Raw genomic sequence first — 24,424 nt, 5'->3', positions numbered from 1 at the left:
TGCAGTACTGGCAACACAGGGAGAACTCGGGCTGCGCGACTACATGGAAAAGGCCACACCTCGGAAAGAGCTTGCAAAACACAGCTGGGATGTGTGACTCCGCAGAGGGGCCAAGTTCAAGAAAGGCCAGGATGCAGACCAGAGTAACAAAACAAAACAGCAGACTTAAGACTAAAGAAAAAACTCATAACCTCTCATTCAGCAACACTGAGCTAATTTCCAAGTGTGAGGAGACTGATGACAGATAACCACGATTTTAATCTAGAGAGAGAGAGAGACACAGATCTGCAGACTTCCCTACCCTGGGAAGGCAACTCGGTTCCTGCTTTGAAGTATCGCCCTAAGAACAAAAAACAAGGAGACCAGAAACTTCTCTCCTGAGGGTCCTGAAAAAAAAAAGATCTGGAAGAGAAACAGGAATGTTTTTCCAAACAATACATTGAAGCAACAGTTAAAATTAGCAGAATTAGCAGAAGACAGAGTCAAGGAAAGCAGACAGTTTAAGAAGAGGAGAGTGACTGTACTAAGTGCTGGTGACAGCACATGGCCAGTGAATCACAGAACAGTTTGGGTGGGAAAGGACCTTTAAAGGCTATCTAGTCCAACCCCCCTGCAGTGAGCAGGGACATTTTCAACTAGATCAGGTTGCTCAGAGCCCCATCCAGCCTGGCCTTGAATGTTTCCAGGTATGGGGCACCTACCACCTCTCTAAGCAATCTGTTTCAATGTTTCACCACCCTCATCGTAAAGAATTTCTTCCTTAAATCCAGTCTAAATCTACCCTCTTTTTCATTTAAAACCATTACCCCTTGTCCCATCACAACAAGCCCCGCTAAAAAGTTTGTCCCTATCTTTCCTGTAAGCCCCCTTTAAGTACTGAAAGGCTGCAATAAGATGGGATACGATTCCTAAACAGAAGCATTGTCTGGAAATAGATGACAACCTCTTCATATAGGAATACAAATCCAACAAAGAGGTAAGAGACTGAAAAGAGGGCATACATGAAGACCACGTGAGTTAGCTGACAAAATATGGTGCAACGTGAACTTAGAACATCCCTGAATCTTCAAGGAGAAAGGCAGCTCATTCCTCTCCAGCTGTAATGATAACACAGAAATGGACACATGCACATTTCGAAAAAACAATTTCAACATAACAAGCCAAACTAGAGCACTGATTTCAAAGGATCACCATGTTTGCTTATAATTAGCTAATTTTCATCCACCCTGTACTGAAAATATGACAAGACATGGGCAGGCACAGCGACACTTGTTAGACTGTCCAGGACCTCACACCACTCTCACAGTATTCTGGAGATCACTGCTAATATACTGGTCTAATTCAACAGTGAGACATCACAGGACACAAGGCTCTTCAAATGTCATGCCCTAGGTCTATTTGAAGAGATTTTGCCATTACTATAGACTTGAGAGGTTTCTTTTGTAATAGACAGTGTGCATTTGCTCTTTTCCCATAGCTCTGGTCACATGTCCTCCACTAGGCAAGCCTCAAAGAGTTAAGTGGGGGTAGAAGATGGGGTCAGGAATGACAGATGTATACAACAACTGGTTATTTATTTGAAGCTGGGAATTTTCCATAATCACTACCAGAGACCTAGAAAATAATCACTTCAAGTGAAAAATAACAGCTTTTATAACCACCCACCTAAAGCACGATTTTCTCCCATTCAAACCAAGCTCTTTGATGTGCTTTATACAGTAATAATAGAAATTTATACAGAAGATAAAGCGACTCAGTATTTGCTGCGCAGATTAGAGTTCTGCTGCTTTCTGTAAGCAAATCAATAACAGGAAAACAAATGGCATTTGCATTTTGTCAATGGGAAACACGCTGTTAGGAAGATACACGGCAGGGATTATATTGAAGCAAAGAGGCTCATTCTTTTCACAGGAGTTTAGTTTCACCTTATCTGTTTCACTTATTCATTGTACCAGAAGCCCTAGCCAAGCACAGTGATGTCTTTCCACTATAGAGGAACATGGGAAGTGCCCCACACAGATGGGACGTTCATGCAGCATGCGTAGAGGGGCTGTGCAATCCTTCTGCAAGGCACTGGTGACCAATTTTTTCCAGCAAACACTGTCACAGCAAGATACACCCCGCTACAAACCGCTTTTGAGCTAGCGGTAAAATCGGGTTTGTTTGCAATACAGGCAATCCTGGATTTTGGCTCTTTGAACAGCTGCTGTGTTTAACAGCAGAGTGAAGACTGAAGAATACTGGAATGAAGACAGACAGAGGAAGATTTAGCAAATAAAGCTCTTGATGTGCGCATGAGAAGAATGCGCTTTTCCTGAGGAGCAGTGGAGGTAACTGTGATCGATGTCCCTGGAAAGGACCACACAAGGAACAGTCCAGGATTTAGCCTATGTGGTGTACCGGCTTTCTTCCTTTCCCCATTTTTGCTGCTGCTTTGATTCCTGCCAGTTCTGCTTCCTTCATTTCCTAAAATCCTCTGAACAGTTTCCAAAAAAGCAAAGTAGCACCTGCTTTTTAGAAGCCTATCCTGGCCTCGAAAGAAAAAACAAAATAAAAATTATGCCATCCTACTCAAAGGGCCCACTAGACAAGAAGTCTCAAAGAGAAGCTTCCCAGTACACTCTGGGTAAGAAAGAAGCAGCATTTCTATACTTCAGCCCCTAATCCAAATATTGAGTGTCTCACTTGAGCCACTTGTAGCTTCCAAACCTGGACGTGTTCTGCTCAGATAGGTCACCCTCAGGACAAACTCTAAGTTAACAAAATTTAGTAAGTTTCTGGTTAATTACAAAACCATTCATGCCTATTAAGGTTTCATTCAACATTTTTTGCGTCAAGTATTCTTCCACTGAGCCAAATCAAAACTCAGGAGATCTCTAAACCCTTACTATAATCCCATGCATCATTTTGCTGGTTAAACAAACTCCGAAAGCTCCACGTTCCTCCTGGCATCCATCATATTTATGTATGCTACAAAGCGTGCTCTCTGAAGAAGCTGGGGCAAAGACACATCCAGACAGCGAGCACCCAACTGGCAAATGCTGGGAGGGCTGCGGAGCAAACCGATGAGCTGGGGAAATCACCTACAGAGTTACACAGATGGAGACGAGAAGGAACAGACAAGATCTCAGGAATTTCATCAAAAGACATAGCTTCTACATATTCAGTAATAAAAGTTTTTGTTCTCAAAGTGCACATCTACTTGGTTCCAAGGCAGGATATGTTTGTTTTCACACAAAACCCAAACTGAAACTTAGGATGCACTGTTGGTAGATTTGCCAATCTTTTTTTCAAGGTTCTAGGGAAGCAAGCATTACCAGTTGCAGTAGCACCTGAGACTGACCACAATGGAGGTTCTCAAGAGCCTTGATGAATACACTAATGAATCTGCAGTTTCAGCATGTTGCCATTACGGGTTAATTTTAATTTTGCGTCTCATTGGCCTAGGTGGCTATTTCCATAAATACCACCCCGGGCAGATATAATTGCAAAGCAGGTATATTTGGCTCCAGCACTCTGCCAATTTAGTGGCAACTAATGTCTGAAAATTGCAGGGTGTAAATTTAGCACAGTGGGTCTCACGCATTGTGCCTTTTTACTGGTAGAGACTGCATTTGATTAATCAGAATTAAAAGAAAGATATTACACTTTATGAAAGCTTGTCTATTTTTCCACTAATCTCTGGAAAAAAGAAACAAGAAAAATCAAACTGTATTGACTGGATAATGACAAAGGCAGCACAGCTCAAAACTGTGCATTTCTGAGTTTCAATATTCAAATTTCTTTCAGGTTGATGAGCAGAGAATTGCTAGTGCCAAGCAGTGCCAAGACTTCTGCCAAGCAGCTATCAAATCTTTGCAAGATAAGGCAGGCAGGAAGAGATGGATTTGGAATACAAGGACAACCTGAACATCTCTCAGTAACAACCATGTTCAAATTTCTTTTACAGCCCCCAGAAATCATCAACTGGCTAGCTCGAACTATGCCTCTCCGCTACCACTCACTTACACATTTGCACCTTCCTTTCTGTCCTTCCCACACACTACAACTAGTACGTAAGACAAGGAAAACTGTACATAATAGATATTTTTCAAGGATGCTCTGGTAGGTAATATATATACTAGACTGACAGCCACTGCCATCAAAAGCAGACCTCTAGTGTAACACATACGGGCCCTAATCAAGGTTTCTCCTCCACGTAACACAAGTGTGCAACCAAGCAATGCAGTCTCCAGCCTTTGCATTACCATGAGCCATCACGCCTGTGCATCACTGCTGTTCTGATAACTCTAATTCTTACTTGACAGAACAGTATCTGAAACCACTTGCAGCCCATACTGGTTGCTGCTCACGTGCGTTTAGATTTTCCAGCGAAGTACCTAAGACGATTTACTCCAGACTAACTAAGATTTTCAGTCTCTCAGCACCGGAGATATCGTCACTTTAAACACATGGGCCCATATTTAAGAGAATGGGAACCTCGCTGCACACCCAAAACTCATTTTTCTCCTTGGAAAACCTGAACCGAAAACACTTGGGAATCATAAAGCGCCTTAAAAAGGCACCTGAGATTCTTCAAAGACTCATTTCTTTCATTTTGACTCCCAGATATTGCAATAATTTCTACTTTTCTTAATAAACAAGCTGCCACATTCTGTTCAGATCTTCTCTTAGAGAGTTGCAGAGTCACAGCTCCCACCTTCCTAGTCAGAAAGCCCAGTAAACTGCAATCTTCCATATACTGAGGTTTTCTCTCTCCTCTGAATCCACATCATGCAGACCAGAGAAATAGGGCTCACAGGTGAGGTACAAAGCTCTCTGAGGTAACACACCCTGCTATAACTTCGGAAAATTAGTTAAACACGTCAGAAAGAGATCACACACTTCAGACAAGATGAAAAGCAAATGGAAAAAAAAAATTTAAAAGAGCACAGATTTTCCTCCTACAAGAGAAGTAGGAAGGGGCTTTCATTTAGCACAGCTCTCTTCCTTAAATTTTCCCTTCGCTTATACTTCCCAATACTGGCAAGTCACTAAAGTATATGGAGATCAATATTTTTAGCACAAAAAAAAAAATCACTCTTAGAAAGGCAAAAATATTTGGCCAAGAAGATGAATCCTGCGCTTAGATGATACGGACCATGAATTCGGGACCTTTTTTAATCTTGTTTTTATTATGAACAAAAAACATCACCATCCTTCAAGATGCTTCCAAAAAAGGGCAATTTCCACTTTACAAACATTAATGCTTAGTGACACCCTGTCACCGCAATTTAACAGGACAGCTATACCGTCCTGATAGCAGGAGATGTTGCACATCAGCAGAAGACAATAAGCCATACTGTCTAGGACACAGGATAAGCGTCATCATAACAGACAGGTGATGTCAATGGATAACCTGTGACCTCATATATTACACAACGCATCAGGCTGTTCTATTTTCAGAGACCCCTGCAAGTGCCTCCCAGACCAATTCATTCCAGACAGGCCTTCGTTTGCCGGTATGTAAGAGGATACTCATCATTCATTGTAACGTAAAAGTAAATTCCTTGCATTCAAGAACCAGAAAAACTGAGTTTTGTGAAAGACATCGACAACTCAGCCACATTCTCCAAGTCTGGAAGAAAGCCTGTCTGCATCTCACTGTGCTTCATGTGGAACGAGATTCCTGTGACCCTGGCAACTAGCACAGAGGAAGGAGGGTAGCCGACAGTCAGGAGCAGCTTCCTTCAGCAATACTTCATTAATAATTTAACCGTTAATGGCCATGTAACTCGAGTGGTTGCAGGATAAATGAACTGCATGCTTGTCCATTATTATTGAAAGCACTTCAATTGTCTTTGCTTTCTACTTCAGCAACAGAGCTTCTCTTTTGTTCAAGGGTTAGTCCCTTTTAAAAAGGAAAAAGGTGTGAAGCTCAATTAATAAATACAATTCATTTAACTTACATTTTTTAATCACTCAAAAAGGGCTGAATGTGATTACTATAGGTCTTTCCCATTTTCCTAACCTCCTATGCAACTAATTTTCACATAGTCTCTATTGTGTTTGAATATAACATACAAAGGAAAGATTCATGCACCCTTTGCTTCGCTGCAAGTTATGTATATGGATATCTCCGATTCAGGAAGTTAATAGAAAAATAGTATTACTTTTGACCACGTACACTGACCCATATTCTGTGAACTAGCTGAAAGTATAAAGGAAAAAGTGAGATACAGAAAATGTAATGCAAAGCTAAAAAGTGCCCAGGACTCTAGCACCAGACAACTCCATCTTGGTAAACACAACACAGGCTGTAAGTGTCCCACACCGTATTTGTGTGTTCCATACACATATCAGATGATGTGGCTCAGTCAGCAGCACTTAAACTATCCACTAGCTCTTTGCACCATGGCTGTGTTTTCTCCAGATTTCCAAAAAGATAAATTTAGAAGGAATACTCTAAGTATTGACTGCATTACGGCTGATGACCGCACAAATAAACTTCACTGGATCTGTGTTACCACCTCCAAATAACACTAGTTCATCCCATGTGTGAACTCGAAGGACACCTGAACATGTCTATGATACAGTATCCCAAACATAGACGTCCTTAAGCTGGTGATGAAAGCTCTTGCTTCCTTTCCACTTACTTGGTCACTAAGATAAGTAATATGATCAGCATCTCATCTATAACTTGCCACGTGCTGATTGCAAAGAGGAGGAGGCAGCAACACACAAGGAACAAGTAGCAGTGGCAACACGAATCATCTCAGCTTGCTGGAGGCTATAAAGACAACAGAATCGTAAGTCAAATGCCAAAGAAACAAGCTCTCTGGGGAAAAATAATTTCTTGCTTCCTCTAAAAATCTACTGCCAATGGCACAGAGTATCCTTCGACAGTCAAGAAGGTTCATCCCTAAGGCAGAAAGACTTTCTCATAGCAACCGCTACCAGCGAGGTAACTTTGCAGCTTCATTACTGTCATTATTTGAGCACCCATTAAGAATTTCTCAGTGTATTTAAGACAACCATGCAAACAACACATTTCAGGAAGGGACAGACAATGCTGACACGATAGGCTTGGGTACCTGGATGACATTTCTCATCAGACTCAGACACAGCAGAACGTCATGTCATGCACAGCGACTGCCAGAGATGGGGGACACCGCAACTTTTCCAGTATATCAACATACCTTCTGTGTTTCAGAAGAACCCTGTCAGCAAGAAGGACATGCTAACACAGATGTTTTGTGATCAAACACTTCCTTAGCACAAAAAATTTTGCATAGCAAGATGAAAACCACAGTAAAACTTCAAAGGTATAGACAGAATAGGTTTCTTTCACCCCATGTATCCCCAACCAGAGCACAAAACTCAATGTGCCACTGGAAACCAAAATCCAGTTACGCCTTCCGCATACGCCAGCCCACGTCTCGATTCCTCCTTCTGCTGCACTTACATTGGAGTTGCTCCTGTGAAGCTGTTAGAATCTCACTGGTGAAAAGGAGCACAGAATCAGGCATTTTGTTTGTGGAAAGCGAAGGTTTAAGCCATTGTATTCGGACCTTAAAATTACTATTTTCCTCTTCTCAATTTGCTGCCTAGAAAAGTCTACAATAAATTTTTCCATGAGACTTTAAAGAACAGATTTAAGAGCACAGTGTGCAGGTACACTGCTGCTCAAGATACCCTAGCTGTAATGAATTCAAGTCAAAATTCTCAGTTTTAACAACTCCTCCATGGAAAACTGTTCCCTTAAAGTAACAGTGTCTTTTGTGTCCACTTATTCTCCTTCCTCCAAAGGAAGGTAAGAGTGACACTGAACAGAAGAAAGTACAGCTGGCTGAAAAGAAAAAAAGAAGGCATCTTCTTTCAGTTTTAATGAAATTTCATCATTTGAAATTTTGTTTTGAAACCAAAACTTTTTAAAGGAAGCTTGCTAACTGGAAAATGAAACAAGAATAAAGTAGTCATTAGGGAATCCCACAAAGCAGCTTAGCGACAGTGATGTTCTTTCCAGCCCTGTCATTTCAACGCAGTTTAAAGATATCAGAGCACCTCAAATAAAAAAAGACGTATTTTTGAGAACTGGGATGCCAATTCATTTTTATATTCACAGCAGTTTAAAAGGGAGAGGTAATGCACTGAAACATATGCATGTGAGTTTATTCCGAGGAGAAGAATCCTGACAAAAAGCCTCAAAAACATATAAAAATAGTAACAAAATAACTCTTGATAGGTGTTTAAGATAGAACTGAATACATTTGGAAACTATGTATGTTTATACAAAAAAACCCAAGAAAAAATACAACACATTCCCTTCCAATGCCTCCTTGGCAAACCAGACTCAGATGAAGGATGTGTTCCAACAGGCTGTGTGCTGGTTTTTAGGATGCAGTGCGGCCTTTGAGAACGTTTCACATTGCCAAACCCTGCACAGGTGTTAAACGGTTCAGATTCTGCAAGGTAAAGGCAGTGTCTCAAACTGTAAGAAAGTGATCAGAAGATACTATGATTAAAGTCCTGTTGTATTTACTTACCTTTGGACTTTCATCTGACAAAGTTGATGAAAGATGCTTACAGTAGCCTGCGGGGATAAACTACATAAACCCACCACTCCTTTCTAGGTATGCAAGACCATGACACTGCACTGCTTCCTCATTTGTATTTTAGTTCATATCTTACATAGAACAGAGACCATCCTATGCTAATAAAACCAAGCACAACATATTTTCCAGGACATCTATTTTAAAGTTCTCCTCTCTAGCGTCCTAACTGCTGCCAGAAAAGGAATCTGCCATACTCCACCCTGGGAGACTGGAGGCACTTGCCCTTTTGCAGTCAGGAAACACTGGCAGGAGAACCTGAATAATTCCAAACCCTCACCTCTGATGGTACAATTTAAAGTGCACTCCTCACATAAAGCAAGCAAGTTGTCACCCACTCCAAAACTATGTAATCCCATCAAGACGGAAATCTATCATAAATAGCTTACAGTAGGGATATAAAAGGGACAACCGAAACAGCCTTCTCAGCCAAGCTTATAGACAATGGCATCAGACTAAAGTATCAGACCTTTAAGCCTACTGTGCACCAGCAGGAAGAAAAGACAGCAGTCCAGAAGCAGCCTCCCATCCGAACAAGAGACACAGAAGCGCTACACAGTGATGGTGCATCGCACATGCAGGGCTCAGCCCTCCAGCTCCAGCCTGCCTGCGATTCAGCCTTCCTTGGACACGCTGCTGATGCAAAAAGCAGCCCACAACCCCATCTGATGCTGTTTGCCCCATTCTTTTTGTAAGTTCCTCCGGTGTTACTGTGGCCCTAGGGCAAAGCACCCATGGCAGAAGAGTGAAAAGGAATGTGGACAACTCCCCCACGAAACGTTGGCAAAAATCAGTGAAGTGGAACTGACAGGGGAAGTGTACTGTTGCCTAGTGTCCTACTTACCAAATCATTCAGAAATCAGCTCCAGCAATTAAGTGATAATGAATTATTGATGACACACATTGGGAAACCGAGCACTTACCAGCATTTATGAAACTAAAGAAACTGAGGTGGGTAAGTGGTATCTCCATTTTAAGCAAGGCACAAAGCAAGGCAGACAGCAAACAGTTTGCCTGATGTTATGCACTGCCAAGGATCACCCTTATCTCCAGGGACGTTCTCTTAGTTCTCTTCGTAAGTGATCACATATCACCTTGATTTGTGTCCCACTCTACCCATGTGTAGATGATAACCACTTCAAAGAGGCACAGTGAGTGCTCCACGTGCAAAATCCAGTAATTTCAGGAACCCCATCTTACCTCCTTTTCAGGAGGGGGGAGGGGCACAGGGAAGGCTGTGTTCAAAGTAAAGGGCAGCAAAATGGGAGCCAGGGAAAAAACACTATAAAATGGGATCTACTGTATATGTTTAGTGGCAGAATTTGACCCTGAGAAAGCAAAGAAGGTCTTCAAGCCCTACTATTTCAAGACACTAAGTCTGTGGATAGCATGTCTTGAAGTCAGCCAACTTTTCTGCCAATGCAAATAAATTTAAATAGAAGCTCAGTAGAAAGCCAAGGAATTAATTCTTGGATTTAAAACACTTGCCAGCGACTCTAGGCTGTCAGTAATACCACACAGGCATATTTCCTATCACAAATGCATAAAACTAATCTAGGAAAGAGAACTCTGTCTACTCCTACCATACTTCACATCTCAGCTTTCCACTGACACTATTATCTGTTTGTACTATTAAAAACCAGACAGGCAAAGGAAGACATAAGCATCCACTAAACATTGTGTTATCCTGCCCCTTCCCAATTCTTCATGAAGGTTACCAAGTGGACAGCCCTGTCTACAGGCACTTCTAGAGATTTCACCCTCACCAGCAGTTGCCAGAGTCAAGGCTGACACAGATTCAGCTTTACAAACCGGCAGCCATATGTCACCCATACGGCACTAAACACCACGACGCTGCGTTAAACAACACAATGGTTTAATGCTAGTGTGCCGACTCCTAGTCCGCTCCCTGGCAGGAATGTTGGCGATTTAAGCTTCAGGAGGAGGAAGATTAATGTCAGCACTTGCAACATAGTCCAGCCTTGCAGACAGGATCCCTTTCAGGAAAGGGCAGCTTCCTGGGTGGAATCTGAGAAGACTGGAGACAGGGTTCAGCCCTGCCACAGACGTCTTATATGATCGTATTATTCTACTTTCCTTGTCTTCAGCCTTCCTTATCTGTTAACGATTACTAATGCTCTCCTACCCCGTGGGAATGCTGCAAGCATCCGTAATTTATGTTTCCGTGCTGCTCAGATGCTGAGGAGATAGGTACCTGAAGATATATACCGATTAGTAGTTTTCCAAATATATAAACTGCTCTTTAAGAAGCATCATAAAAATTGAGAAATATTAATATTAAAGCCCACAGATGTATCTTGAATCATTTATTCCTCCGCAGTAAACAGACAAAGCCACAACCAAAAGTCTTTGAGCAGGTATGCAGATAATACCCAGTCCAGGCATTGTGATTAAATTATAGGTAGGCCCACCCTATAATAGATGAAACTCCAACTTCCCTAACTCCTACCTGCTCAGCTAGCAACTAGACTCGGTTCATACAGTGACCCTATAGAGATCAGTCATGCCCCAGACCTAGAAAACTCAAGTCATTTTAGATACAGAAATCAACTGACCTCTTTCTTACACTCACAGGGGCTCAATAAGAAGCCCTGGTACGGTCTCAATTTTTGTTTTTCTCTTGCATGCATGCTTACCTGTCCCTTGTTTTTGTTCAGTGCTGGGGCCTGCTCTGGGGGAGGAGGAGAAGGGAACAACCCGGGAAGCTTGCTTAAAAGCAGATTCTGAATCTGTACATTTCAAGGTATCCAAATTGCCTTTGCCCTGGAAACACGCAGTGACTAGCTCTTGGTAAGCACCTCACGCCTGGGGTTTAATGCTGACAGCTGAGCTCACTCAAACTGTTCTCTAGCCAAAACATTTACTACAGCACTTCAAGAACACATTTTTTTTCCAAAACAATAGGCCACCACAGCCCTTCCAAACTGCTAAACAACACTGCAATATTTACTAAATCTACGCCAAGTTAATTTCTCATAGGAATAGGCAAAGTCACTTGGAAGGCTAGTGTTTGCAAACACCCAACTTTGCCCACCTTCAAAGGCCAGACTGGCAAAGGTACAAGAGAGCCCTGTTCCCAAAAGTCACTGCCCCTTTGAGATATTCCGTATCAGACATGCTTCCCATGCAGAACAGAAAACCACCATGTATTTCAGAAGTCTAAGTTATCTGGGTTTAATTTTAACAGGATCTGACAGGCCTTACGCAGGTCAACACAGGCCCAAAGAAGTCACACTGATCACTTTTTAAATGGGAAAGCCTGTTCACAAAAGTGGGCTGCCTCATCTTGCAACTGTTGAGGAATAAACAAATGAAGCACCAACACCGCAGGGAAAAATGAGCTAAATCTTGCTTTACAGGCTGAACAGTTTCCCCACTAGACTACTTGCAAGGAGCAGCGGCAGTCAGCAGGACTGCAGCTCTGGATTCAACCTCAGTTAGGACAAGAATATTCCGCCAGTAATAGGAACCGCTTTTTGTATTTTCAGATTTCATTTGACTCAGCTAATAGGCCATTAAGCTCCAATAAGGTGGACATTTATCTACAGATAACATAAGGAAATTGGAAAGTAAGCAGCCTGAGGCTACCCTGAAGACTGTTAACTAAATAGCAAGGCAGAGCTCCATTAAAACAATTCATCAGACAACCTATATAGTCCATTGGCAGATTTTCAAGGATCCCATTAGAAATTGTAAGGATACCCAATCTGATTAGACAACAAAGCCTAACTCATGCAGAAGTCATTAATAAGTGGAGAGACTTTAACTTGGAAGCTTGAAAGTTATCAGAGCCGCTGCATGAAGAGACACTGAGCATTTCTGCTGTAACTAATATGCATAGTTTTGCATGAGAATGGCAAAAGCTTTCTATAGTATATTAAAAAAGTGAGACTGATGAAAAGGTATAGCTGTGCAAACCAATGTTATCAAGTACCTGCTGCTTCTGGGTGGATTCTGTTGATGTAACTAAGACACAAACACTTATATATGTTACCTCAAAAGAGCCTACATCCAGGAACTCCGAATCAGGAGTTCTCCATTAAATATCTACTAATACCTCAGCTGTTGAAGAGGACGGGCATTTAAAAAAAAAAAAAATCACTTGAAGTGCAAATAGGAAATTATGCTGTAAAACATTTTGATTCTATACTTTACTAAAACTGGAAGGAAGAAGAAAAATGGCTACTGTGTTCTTACCCTTAATGGACATATAATTCAAATATAAAATAAGGTCACAAACTATTCTGAACTCTTTTTTGGAAGAGAAAGATTGCAATGAAAAAAACATTTCAACTAAGTATGATGTTGTCACCAACCCTTACAGGAAAAAGAAAAAGCTGACAACATGCTACCTCAAACTTGCAGTTGAGAAGCCAACACTCCTCATGGAAGACTTCTAGGGTACAACCGGTACTGCCAATTTGTATTGTTTATAAATACTCTTGGGAACTCTACTATCAACATTTTTTTTTATCTTCCAGGTACGCTGTTAGTGTTCTAGTCAGATCACTTTGATCTTTGGTCAGAAGTACACTCCTGATTTGTTCATTGGACATGGTGGCTCCTTTTTTCAGAGGAGCAAAAAAGAACTGATTCCTGAAACTCACATACTGCTTGCAAATCTAGGGGGAAGCCCTCCATTTAACTGTAAAAGGACAAATGCTTGTGGTTTGTTTTAGAGCTCACAGAATGAAATATTACAGGGCTTCACTTCTCTCTCACCTTCACACTTGCTGATATTCAAAGCCACTACATTCACAAGATCGACAATGCCAAACAAGTGCAGGTAGATCTCACCTTTTAAGAAATGGCTAGCAAATAAAAATTTCTTATACAATGTAAATCGGAATTCAAATAGGACTTGATTTAATAAAGGGCAAGTTTAACATGCAGAACCTTGGTTACATGGTAAAGTGAATGATCTGCTCATTTTAAAGTTCACAATGTTTCTGGTTTTTTTACAATTCTACCTGTAACTATACACAGGCTTTTATTTTGCTCACACTCATGTATTTGAATTCAGTCAGCGCTTTATCAAGAAATGTGACTAACATCAGCCACATGGATTTTTTTATCCCTCTCCACCTTCTTTCTACCTTACAAAAGCTTGTACTAAAAGGACAAAAAAAAAAAAAAAGCCTTGAGTTTGAATAGACAGTAATCACCACAAATACACTGTTGTTGCTTGCTAGCCGATTTTGAATTATGCTTAATTAGTTTAATGTCTAATTAGTCTTTTAAAACTGATTAAGCAGCAAGTACAGTTCTTCCAGACTGCAGGATTTCACAAGCGCAGTTTGCACTCAGCCAGTCTGAGCGAATGTTGATCTCAGCATCTGTATTCTGTCTTTCCAGCTACCCGAACAAGCAAAGCTGTAGACTGTTTTATACGATGGCAAGTCGCTGATAAGACATGTTTCTTACTCTTGTTCAAATCATGGAAGATTTAGAACCCTATCCCCCAAATCACCCATCCAAGATCAGCACCAGAGCCCCAAACTCTTCTGGCAGACAGCCATTCTCCTCAAGACAAAATGCATGCACTTCAGGTTCCAGTTAGACCATGTATTTGTTTTACTAGTGTGCAGTTCCACCCAGCTCTTAAGATCGCACGGTTTTGGCCCTAGCCACACGAGTAACTTGTGTCATTGGCAGGAGACTGGTTAGCTAGTTAGAAGAGTTGTTTTGCCTTTGAAGTTCATTGACTGCAATGTGTTTCCTCTGGAGGTCGTAAGTGCTGACTCTATCCATTCATGAAGAACCGATGTGCTTTGGCAGGTGAAGCAAAGTAGAGCTACTCTGCATATTTAACAACACTAGGAACTACTCTAGGATATCTTAGATCAATCTCTTTAACATTGTCCACTTTTACAAATTATTTAGCCATTTATATATGCACACCTTGCATTGTGTGTCAAGTAAATACTAACTGTACTTCATAAATGATGCCTGAGAAATGGAATTTCCTCAAGATGCACAATTCACTCGTAAAACTGTATCAAGCACCTAGGGAGACCAAGTCCCAAGCAGTCTGCTCTAACCAAACACCACCTTCCAAACTCAGCTACAGCACAAGTTCCACATAGCCCAAACCTGGGCCTTAACACACAGTACAGCTAAGCAACAGATTAGGAGGATGAACAGGGAGAAGAGGAGCAAGTCCAGAAGCATAAGATCACCTTATGCATCAAAGTTTCCTATAGCAGTGACTTCATATTCCATTGAATGTCAGACCCAGATCAAGAAGAAAGATGAAGTGGACCACCATACAGTACAGGAACAACACTCTCGCTACAGCACCGCGATACAAAGTGCGACACCAGACTGCAGCCAAAGCAAGGCAGCAGGGTGGTGCAGAGCACTTGCAGTACAGGCAAGGGAAAGATGACAATTCCTCCCTGCAGGTTTGGCCTACAGAAGCATACAATCCTGGCGTGTAGGTATAGATACAGTAAGTATACATGCCAGCTTCTTTCTTATCCAAGTAGACAGTCAAAGGCATGATGAGGAAACCCACAGCTGTAACTATGCAACAATGAGTACAACTTCAGGTGAGGTCATGAGGCACAAAGGGGGGGGGGGGGACGTGGAGGGGAATGAAAAGAGGAAAGGGTACTCAGATGCGAGGAGGAGAGAGGCAAGACTAATCAGGTACGGAAAGAAGCAAGTGTAAACTAAGTCATCAGCACGCAGCTTCAGAACAAGAGAAGAAGGATACAGGCAAAGAAAAGGAAAGAAATTTGAATTTGACAAAGGATTCACAATCTGAGAAATGATGGCTATTTCTAGCTGCAGAATTTTAACTGCAGAAGCTAATCTTGTAGAAAGACCAGCAGAAACATTTAATAGCTCTTGACATAACTTATTCTTGCATCAGGAGAACAGCAAGAACACCAGCCCCAAAACTGTATTTTCAGCCTCCAAACTCAAAAGCACAAGCGGAGTTATTGCCTTCTGCAGCCGTGCGTGTGTGGGCAATGACCATGTTCCCTGTGCAGCAGCCGCTAGCCTAGCGGGTTCAATGCAGCACTGCACAACAGGTTACTGGTGAAGAGCACCCTGGCCGAGCAACGGTACTACAAGCTGCCAACTCTTGCCCAGCCTTACAAACAAAGGGAAAAATCGCAACTTGCCAAATGCATGGATTTTCACAATTATATCAATTTGTATGTCTACGTCATGTTTCACATTTTTCGAAACCTAAAACTCCTCTATCTGAAGAATTTAATGACTTTACTGTAACATCAACATAAAGAAGAGAAAGAAAGAAAGAATAGGAATACTTGCGAAAAATTCATCATATCAAGAAAAATCTACTTGTCTTGCATCCGACCCCTACCAACAAGACAAAACATTTCTTCAAGGCGAAGATCTATTCTGAACTGTAAAAAGATACGCATTTTGTTATTTGTAGCGTATAGCTCTTGACTAAAATTAGGGTTGCACTCATAGCATAAAAGAAAGATGCGAAGAAAGAGAATTGGTGTCCAAAAAAACCCTGCTTAAATAGGTGAAAGGGAAGTGAGCACAGCGAGGAAAGCAACAGATCTTGCCCAAAGTCCTACTGCTGATCAGTAATACAACCTGGAGTAGATCCTGCAGTACTAAGACCTTCAACAGATTTGTCCAGCCACGTACAAGTCTTCAGTTGACACAGATACTGCTGGCAGCTGTGCTCTGCCTGGAGCTAAAGCATCATCTGACTCGTTAACAACTGAAGTGATAAATTCGTGCAAAATATATAAAGCAAGGGAAAGGACTCCAAGGAATGAAGGAATCTGAGCACAAAGTGATACTCCGCAGCCAGAAGTCACGTCTTAATATTTAATGGGACCACAACCTACTTGCTGCAGTAACATTGCTGCATTTCATCAAAAACAGAGATAAGTCCCCACAGAAAAATGCTACTTAAAATTAAACTTCTCATCCAGCAAACCCAGCTGTTTTAAAATAGACCGACATAGGCTACGTCATCTGATATACCTGGTTTCCATCCAAAATCTTTAACAAAAGAACCCTGAACCAGGAATCTCCCCCATCACGTTCCAGCTGTCTGGAATAGTAATGTTTCTAAGCAGATGAAAGGTAACATCCCAACACCAGAGACTCATAGCAAGGTGAGGCACTTGGGGATTTTCCTTTACTTTAAACGAAAAAGACAAATCAGGATCCCTACAAAAGAAAAAAAAAAACCAATACAAAATATAGCACTAAAAACTGAAAAATTGTATTTTTGGCCCTATTGAAACAAACTATATCATAACATGTATCACAATAGCACACTTCAACCATATTCAGCTTACAGACTCCCCAACCTTCAATAAATCAAGCCTTACAGGCTGCCTGAGAGACACTAAACCCATTTTAAAACTGAAACCTCTTGGCTAAGAGGACACAGTGTCAGGACTTCCCCAGATCTGCAATGAGTTCACCAGCCCCTAATCCTAAATGATCCCACACAGTGGGTTAAAGGCTCACTCTTGCAGTACGGGGATCATTTTAGCCGAGTTCCATGGCCACACCACCTACCGCTCATTACCTCAGCTCCCTGTTCACTGTGACACAGCAACTTACACAACCGTTTACTTGCGTACAAAAAGCATGATACATTTGAACTGTGCCCAAGTTCACAGCTGTCCAGGTCATGGCAGGAAGGATCCCAGAGGAGAAAGTTCTCACCAGCCACGCTCCCGCAAATTGCTTGCACTTTGACTTTGTTTCTCTGGGCCCTTTTGATTATCCACCTACGATTCCCCAGTCCTTGAACACATTTCTCACACCAACAGGAACTACCTATTATTTCTCTCAAACTTTCAAAGAGGATGTATTTCTGTAAGTTACAGCTAAATTAGGTATCCAATTCCACAAGCCCCTTTGCAATCAACATGTGGGTGCTTGCACAGGCACCCAAAAACCAGAACAAGCAGAGAGACCTATGGCTCCATTTAGAATCTCCTCACTGCCTCAACGTTTTCCATGTGTAAATTAAAACACAAACATACGCCAAAGCCAATTAGCATCACACCATACTCTCCCTTAAAAGGGCTTTTCTGTCCTGATAGCCAACACTGCTTGCAACGGAAGGCTGGCTTAAACTGCCTTTTAATCTGACAGTTTTACTAGCACAAGAGGCTGTGTGGAAAAAAAAACAACACTCAAACACACGATCAAGTTACTGCAGTTTAACAAGTTTTTACATGTCAAATAAGCAAGTATCTGGATACACACTCAGTCCGTGGCAAATGCAAACCTCCACTGATCATGTAAGTTAGAATTCTCATTATCAGAGATACTAATATATTTAAATGCTTTCTGCAGGGGTGTTTGCCAAGGGGTTTTTGTTTGTTTTTCTTAAGCTATTTGTTTAAATTTTCATCTTTGCTGCTGCTAGGGTTCTTTAAACATGTATGAGCTTCCCCTCAAAATATCTTCAGCAGTCAGTAAATTTATGATACACTGATTATACTAATGGCTGACTATACAATTACCTCCAGCCATGATCTCCTTACATTTCAGGCAAAGGGCAGTCTGTCATTCAGTGTTTCACTTTAGAGATACCTTCAAATTCATTATTAAAACTGTTTCACTTGAAATATTCCATTCTGCATCTTAGCATATCCTGTTAGGAGATCTTGCCAGAGCAGAACAGTTTTGCTTTAATACTTGAAAAGACAAAAATGCCCAAAACCATGAACAACGATTGAGACTTAAGAACTTTCACCCTCCTCATCTTCAAAATCTACCTGCTGACAATGAAACTGTTTAAGTTCAAAGTCTGAAAATGCCAGTTTAAATACTTATCACAGAGTGCCTTCTACCAAAGGTAGGATATCCACAGCTTCAGTCTGCAGCTGGTAGGACAACTGACCAGTGACAGCCTACAAGGCTTCCTACCAATTCATAGAACTCATCATTAGCTTCCATAGTGAACAAGATACTGAAATGGAGAGCACTGCTATCACCACAGCAGAGCTCACACTACAGATTTTTCAGGCCTGCTCCATTACTGCATTTCTGCTTCCACAGACAGAGAGAGCAACCACAGGACAGGATGTATCACAGAAACCATTCTGGTAAGGTTTATCAGTTTGGAAAAATACAATTAAATTTTAAAAACCCAAACAAACACAAAACAAAGTCTGTCCCCAGGAGATAAATTAATTTTGTATTAGGCCTTCCACTCTACTGCCCTGAAACAGAGATGCTTGAACCTCAGCTCATTTCATCATTGCTGCCTAACAAGCCATCATCTCCCTGTCACAGTCTACCAGATTTACAGCAAAGGGAGCCATTTTATTCGTCACCTGGTAGATAATCAGCACACAAATGGAAGTAGGATGCAGCTTACTGTTGTCACAATAAACATATTACAAGCATCACCTGGAAATTTTTTCATCCAAAGAAGTATGGAGCTTACTATTCTCCCAGTGTATCAGGCACTGCAGACTGACTGTAAGTTTCTAGCATTTTATTTCACATTTGTAGGAAAGGTGTATTTTTACTACCTATTTTACAGTTAACAATCTCCACTTCCTATCACAACATGTGACTGCAACATTGCAATCATGCTTTCACCCTCACAGCCCTTGGCAACTGCAGGCTCCTGTTATAGCAGCGATCGCAGAACTCACAGATTTCACCAAACTCGTGGAAAAGAGAGCTCCTGCCCCCCCTGCCCCCGGCCAACCCCCATTCATAAACTGAGCATGACATTTATGCTATGGAATACTTCCACTGGCCAGCTTGGCTATCTGTCTGGCTGTGATCCTTCCCAGCTCATTAGCTGAACATGAGAAACTGGAAAAAGTCCTTGATTTCTTAGCAACAACTAAAACCACTGTGTATTATCAACATTCTTCTGGTACTAAACCCAAAACACAGGTGCTACTGGGAGGAAAATTCACTCTATCCCAGCCAAAACAGGACAGGGATGTGATGGGACAGGATGGCTGGAAGCTCCTGGGCCCTGCAATTCCCCACACCTGAGGAGCAAAAGGAACCTATGAAAGACTAGCCCAGGACATATCCCTTGCCCTGACACTATTCAAAATCCCTGAAGTTTACATGAAACCCACAATCATCATCTGCTTACTTCAGTCCCTGCATCAAAAATTTACTTTCAAGAGCAGAGTCTGTCAACAGCCTCAAACATCAAAGGTCCAATAACCAGAAACCGATCCAAGAGAACCTGTCTGTGGGCACCGGCTCCTGCAAGAGATCCCAAACATCCTCCCCAGCGTGGATGTGGAGCTTGGCACTAAGGTTCGTACTTCGTGACTGCTCTCACCACGACCCAATGCTTGTTATGTATCGCCTAGTTCTCCTATTACTTTGCCAAGCTGGAAGTCTCTTGACTTGCCAAAGCTACTACAGGAGTCCTTGTCCGTCTCTAACACACTGGCATGCTACACAAGCCCACAGCTGGCTTTTGGACAGAGAGACAAACACTGGTCACTGAGCACTAGACGCAGTTTAAGAGCTTTTAAGAGGATCGCATCAAAAATATGAAACAGATCAACTGTATACACAGGCCAGACACGATTCTCCAAGTAAGAGTAGTTTTCTTGCTCTCTCTACTTACACAGCAGTGGAGCAGAACGGTATTCAGCAGTGCTCTTCCCACGCAGTACACAGAGGTTTTCAGCAAAGAAGTTCTACTAAAAGCAATATCTCTGAAAGTCAGCACAAATGAAGACTCATGTAAGGAAATGCGAGGTATCTCGTTAGTGCCATGTGGACGTGCAGACTTTACACAATTCAGATTAATGTGGCAATCTTGTTCTTCAAGGAGCTCCTACCCACGCTTGACTTTGGGGATGTTCTGTTTTTTTCCAGACTTTTGAGATGTAGTTGCAAATTGCAATGAAAGCCCGTGTGTGGTCCTGCATGTTCATGCTGTCTGCGGAGCAGGGTCCCAATTCCAACTGTATGAGACCAAAAGAATGGAGGGAACAAGACACAAAAGCCTCCCCTTAACACAGAGCAAGCAGAGTGTATTTTCAAAGGTATAATACCTACATTATATATTTGGGTTATGCATCAGAAAGGTCCTTACACTGAACTGCGACATCTTGGGGATCACACTCCGGAATTCCAGCTGTGAACCGCATCCTGACTCTCTAGCCTGTTGAAGACTGACATTTTTAAGACCTACTTCACAGCTAAAACAGGAAGGTTGGTGGTTGTCAGAAAAAAGTAATCTTCCTTCTCCGCTCACTTTGTAATCATACTTTTTAAAATCAGTTCATTTACCTAAATATTTGTGACTCCTGCCATCATTTCTCTCCTTAATGGACGATATACAGGTTGAACTAAAAATTACATAAAATCTGTGTTCAAAGCTTATTCAGTAGATTCAGGTTTATTTGAATAAAAAAAAATTTTGTCTTGAACATACAGCATAGAGGCAGTCAGGATTACAGAAAGTTCATTTTCTTTCAGGAACTGTTTACACTTCATTGGTTTATTCAGCTATAATGTACTTGAAGCTCTCTGAAGCAATCCTTGCCTAAACTCACCGTAACTGTGTGTAGCTCAGCTTGTAGTACTTCAGTAATACAAACTGTAGAAGAAGATAAACATAAATGTCTGTTTTCTAACTAACAAACGTTCTTTTCACATTAACTTAACCTGATAATGTTACAGTCTAAACTGGTAACTGGAATCTTTGCAGGACCTAATCTACACCCAGGAACTCCTGGGCTGACACTGAGCCAAAGTAAAGCGCTGGGAATTCAGACCACAGCACACACAGGGCAGCGGGAGGGGACCAGAGCTGAGCAAGAGCACGGAGACATGAAGATGACTGGGTGTGCACGTGCCCGAGAGCTTGACGAGACCTGAAATGAGGCGGGGACTGGAAAAGCAAAGCAAGGGAATCGAGGAGAAAAAAAGAAAGCAAAGGAAAAAAGCAAAGCAAGGGAATCGAGGAGCTTCTGTGCTGGGAACACAGGTTGAAGATTCAGAACAGTCTCTTTCTGATCAATTACCAGTTGCAATTACAAACTGAAATTAAACCAGCCTGGTATAAGTTCACACTACACATCATAACAAGATAAAACCTTTCCCATGCAGATAAGCGCTATTTGATCCAGCTATAATATTAATGAATAAAGATGCAAACAAAAGATCAAGCTTTGCCTTGTAGATCTTGTGAAGACACAACCTTAGTCAACAGTTACTTCTCCATGCTCACAGAACAACTGTTTAGACAGAGACACTACACTGTGTTTATTTTCTGTACCTGAAATTGATCCCCAGGGTTTCAAGGTTTCCCATCTGTACCGAAAAAAAGACTCAACAGAAAAAGCAGTATTTTCAGGAGTTATCAGAACTAAAATTCCAAACAGAGTGAAGGCGGGGCAGAGACAAACTAATTCTCCCCATAGGAAGCTTGCAGAGGTGCCAAAACACACAGAGGAAGCAACGCTTAAAAAACAAATCCCAGAAGACCCCATACTTTATTCTTCAAAAGACAAACAGAATATATTAACAAAAAAAAAAAGAGTTTCAGAAAGCTCTTTGAATCTGCCCCAAAGCAAGCCAAAGCCTCTGGTTAAGTAACTGCAGGGTAACCGTTGTGCAAGAACGGCAGTTTGCCATCGAAAAGCTGAAGTACTGACTTCTATGTGAGAAACAGGTCTTCTTTGTCACTGCCCCCAGGCCAAGGTGGAGCAGAAACATGGGGTGTGGGTGGCTGGGAAATCTTAAGGTGCAAGGATCTGCATCTTGTAGCACGGAACTCCCCACGTTAATCTAAGAGTGCTGTTACAAGCAAATGTATTGGACACACGGAAACACACAGCTTGCTGTGAATAATTGGGTGGAATCCTGGCAACGTCCCTGTAGCAAAATGGAAATCAGTAAGGGAAGAGGCAACACAATCCAGGTACCCAAACCTGAGCGCTGCCTGAAGCTTTCCACAAAAGGAACTGCTGGCGGAGTTTAGCGAAGACACCCAGACCTCCACGGAGCCCCGGCCGCGGCCCCGCCCGCCCAGGCCCGGGAAGGCCTCGGGAAGGAGCAGGGGGCCCGGCTCGGCCCCTCGGCCCGGCGGCGGCTTCAACGCCCGGCTCAGCCCGGGGGCGCCCGGCCCCCACGGCCGCCCCTGCCCCGGTACCGCCCGCGGGCGCCTCGCCCCATGCCCGGCCCCGCTGGGACCACCCCGAGCCCGCCCTGAGGGGAGGGAGCGGACGGAGACGCGCGCACGCCCCCACCGTGGGCATCCCCGCCCGGCGCGGCCCGGCCCACCCGCGGGGCAGGCGATGCGCGGGGCCCGGCCCGCCACGGGGAGGGGAGGGAAGCGCAGGGGAGGGGAGGCTGGCGGCGCCCCCGGCCCGGCCCGCAGCGAGCCGCCGGGGGCAGGCGGGGGGAGGCCCCGGAGCCCTCCCCCGCCGCGCGGAGCACGCCCCCTCGCTCCCGGGCAGCGCCCCGCGCCGCCGCCCGCACTCACCCGCCGAGCCCAGCAGCAGCCACAGCAGCCACATGGCCCCGGCGCCGGCCGCTCCGCAAACTTCGGGGCTCCTCCGCCGCCCGGCCCGACGGAGCCTGCGGCCGGGGGCGGCGGGACCGAGGGAGCGCGAGGGGAGGACCCGGGGGCGGGGCCCGCTCGCCCCGCCCCGCCGTGCGCCCGGGCCCGCCCGCGGTGCCCCCGCCCGGGCGGGGCCGGGCCCGGGGGGTGTGGCACCCGGGAGGGCCCGGCGGGAGCCCCCGGTGAGCGGGGCGCCGGCGTGGCCCCAGGGGAAGGCCAGAGGCAGGTTCGTTACAGCCGGTCAGTCGGAGCCAGCCTGGGGGGTTTGTAGCCCTGTAAAGCTCCGACACCCAGCGTTTGGGAAACCGAAATCGCGCTGTCGGTCTGGGGGCCCGATCCCACTTGGCTTCGACGGGGGGAGGAGGAGGAGGAGGAGCGGGCCCTGGTTTAAGCGACATTGTTTTTCAGTACGCAATGATCGGGAGTGAAGAAACCCCCGCTAGCGCAGGAGCCGTTCTGGCTTTCCGGGAAAATCGCTGCCTGTCCCGTGAAGCCGTACCTTTCGGCTGTCAGGTGTCCCCCGGTGCGTGTGTCAAGTGCGTGAGTGGATCTGCGTGCCTAGAGAATAAAGTTTAACTCTGTAAAAAGCTCACAGCGTGTATTTAATACCTGAAGAGGAAGGCTTAGCGCAGGAGGCATTTTAGCTAAGAATTTAAGCCCGTTTATAACAGTAAAATCTACCAAATGATTTCTAATCTGCACAAAAATACTGTTTCAAGCAGAATTATTGCAATTCATGTTTAAAATAGACAGAGCAGCTTGAGGAGGTTTAACGATAAGGATTTCACATCGTTAGGAAGGATGAATTAAATTTTTTGTTTAAAATAGGACTTTTATTTGAACATCTAGATTTAGCTTCTGTTAGTTCTTCAGTGGTACTTTGACCCCTGATAGCTAATTCCCATGCGGAGGTCAGCTTGGGAAGTAGTTTCCAGGAGGGGGCTGGAGATGGAGGAGTGGTTTCTGACCCCTGAGGGATGTGGCTGTGGGAATTTCCTCCGGCTGCTGGGATACGGATGCCCAGCCGCTGCCCTTCCTGCCCAGACTCCCAGTGTGAGGACCCAGCGTGACCAGTCCCACCACTCAGCATGCTCCAGCCAGCTCACCCCGACTACAGGCAGCACCAGTGGTTAAGAGGCGAAGCGAAGTGGCTGGGTGCCTCCTGGGCGGTTACCCAAAAGCAAGATCATCTAGTTCACCAAGAGATGAAGTGGGAAGCTCTCGGGCTGTAAAAGCATTTTATTCGTCTCAGTTTCTTAGTCAACGCAGGATAAAGGGTCCA

General features: G+C 43.6%; 1 protein-coding gene across 3 annotated transcripts in view; it reads right to left on the bottom strand.

The window, feature by feature from the left end:
• LDLRAD3 (low density lipoprotein receptor class A domain containing 3) overlaps positions 1 to 23,171 on the bottom strand; it is a 115,129-nt gene extending 91,958 nt beyond the window's left edge. For 2 of the 3 annotated variants that reach the window (XM_075425334.1, XM_075425335.1), the window contains exon 1: positions 23,065 to 23,171. In XM_075425334.1, coding sequence (XP_075281449.1) covers positions 23,065 to 23,098 — 34 coding nt within the window. In that variant the 5' untranslated portion in view covers positions 23,099 to 23,171. Of the gene's footprint in view, positions 1 to 20,193; positions 20,537 to 21,855; positions 22,159 to 23,064 lie in introns of those variants that run through there. The other variant, XM_075425336.1, reaches the window with a different exon arrangement.
• Between the last annotated feature and the right edge of the window lie 1,253 nt (positions 23,172 to 24,424).

The sequence above is a fragment of the Opisthocomus hoazin genome, chromosome 7 (assembly GCF_030867145.1).
Source record: "Opisthocomus hoazin isolate bOpiHoa1 chromosome 7, bOpiHoa1.hap1, whole genome shotgun sequence".
In the NCBI taxonomy this organism is placed as follows: Eukaryota; Metazoa; Chordata; class Aves; order Opisthocomiformes; family Opisthocomidae; genus Opisthocomus; species Opisthocomus hoazin.
The sequence above is the reverse complement of the archived record's forward strand: the minus strand, read 5'-3'. Positions and strand labels throughout refer to the sequence as shown.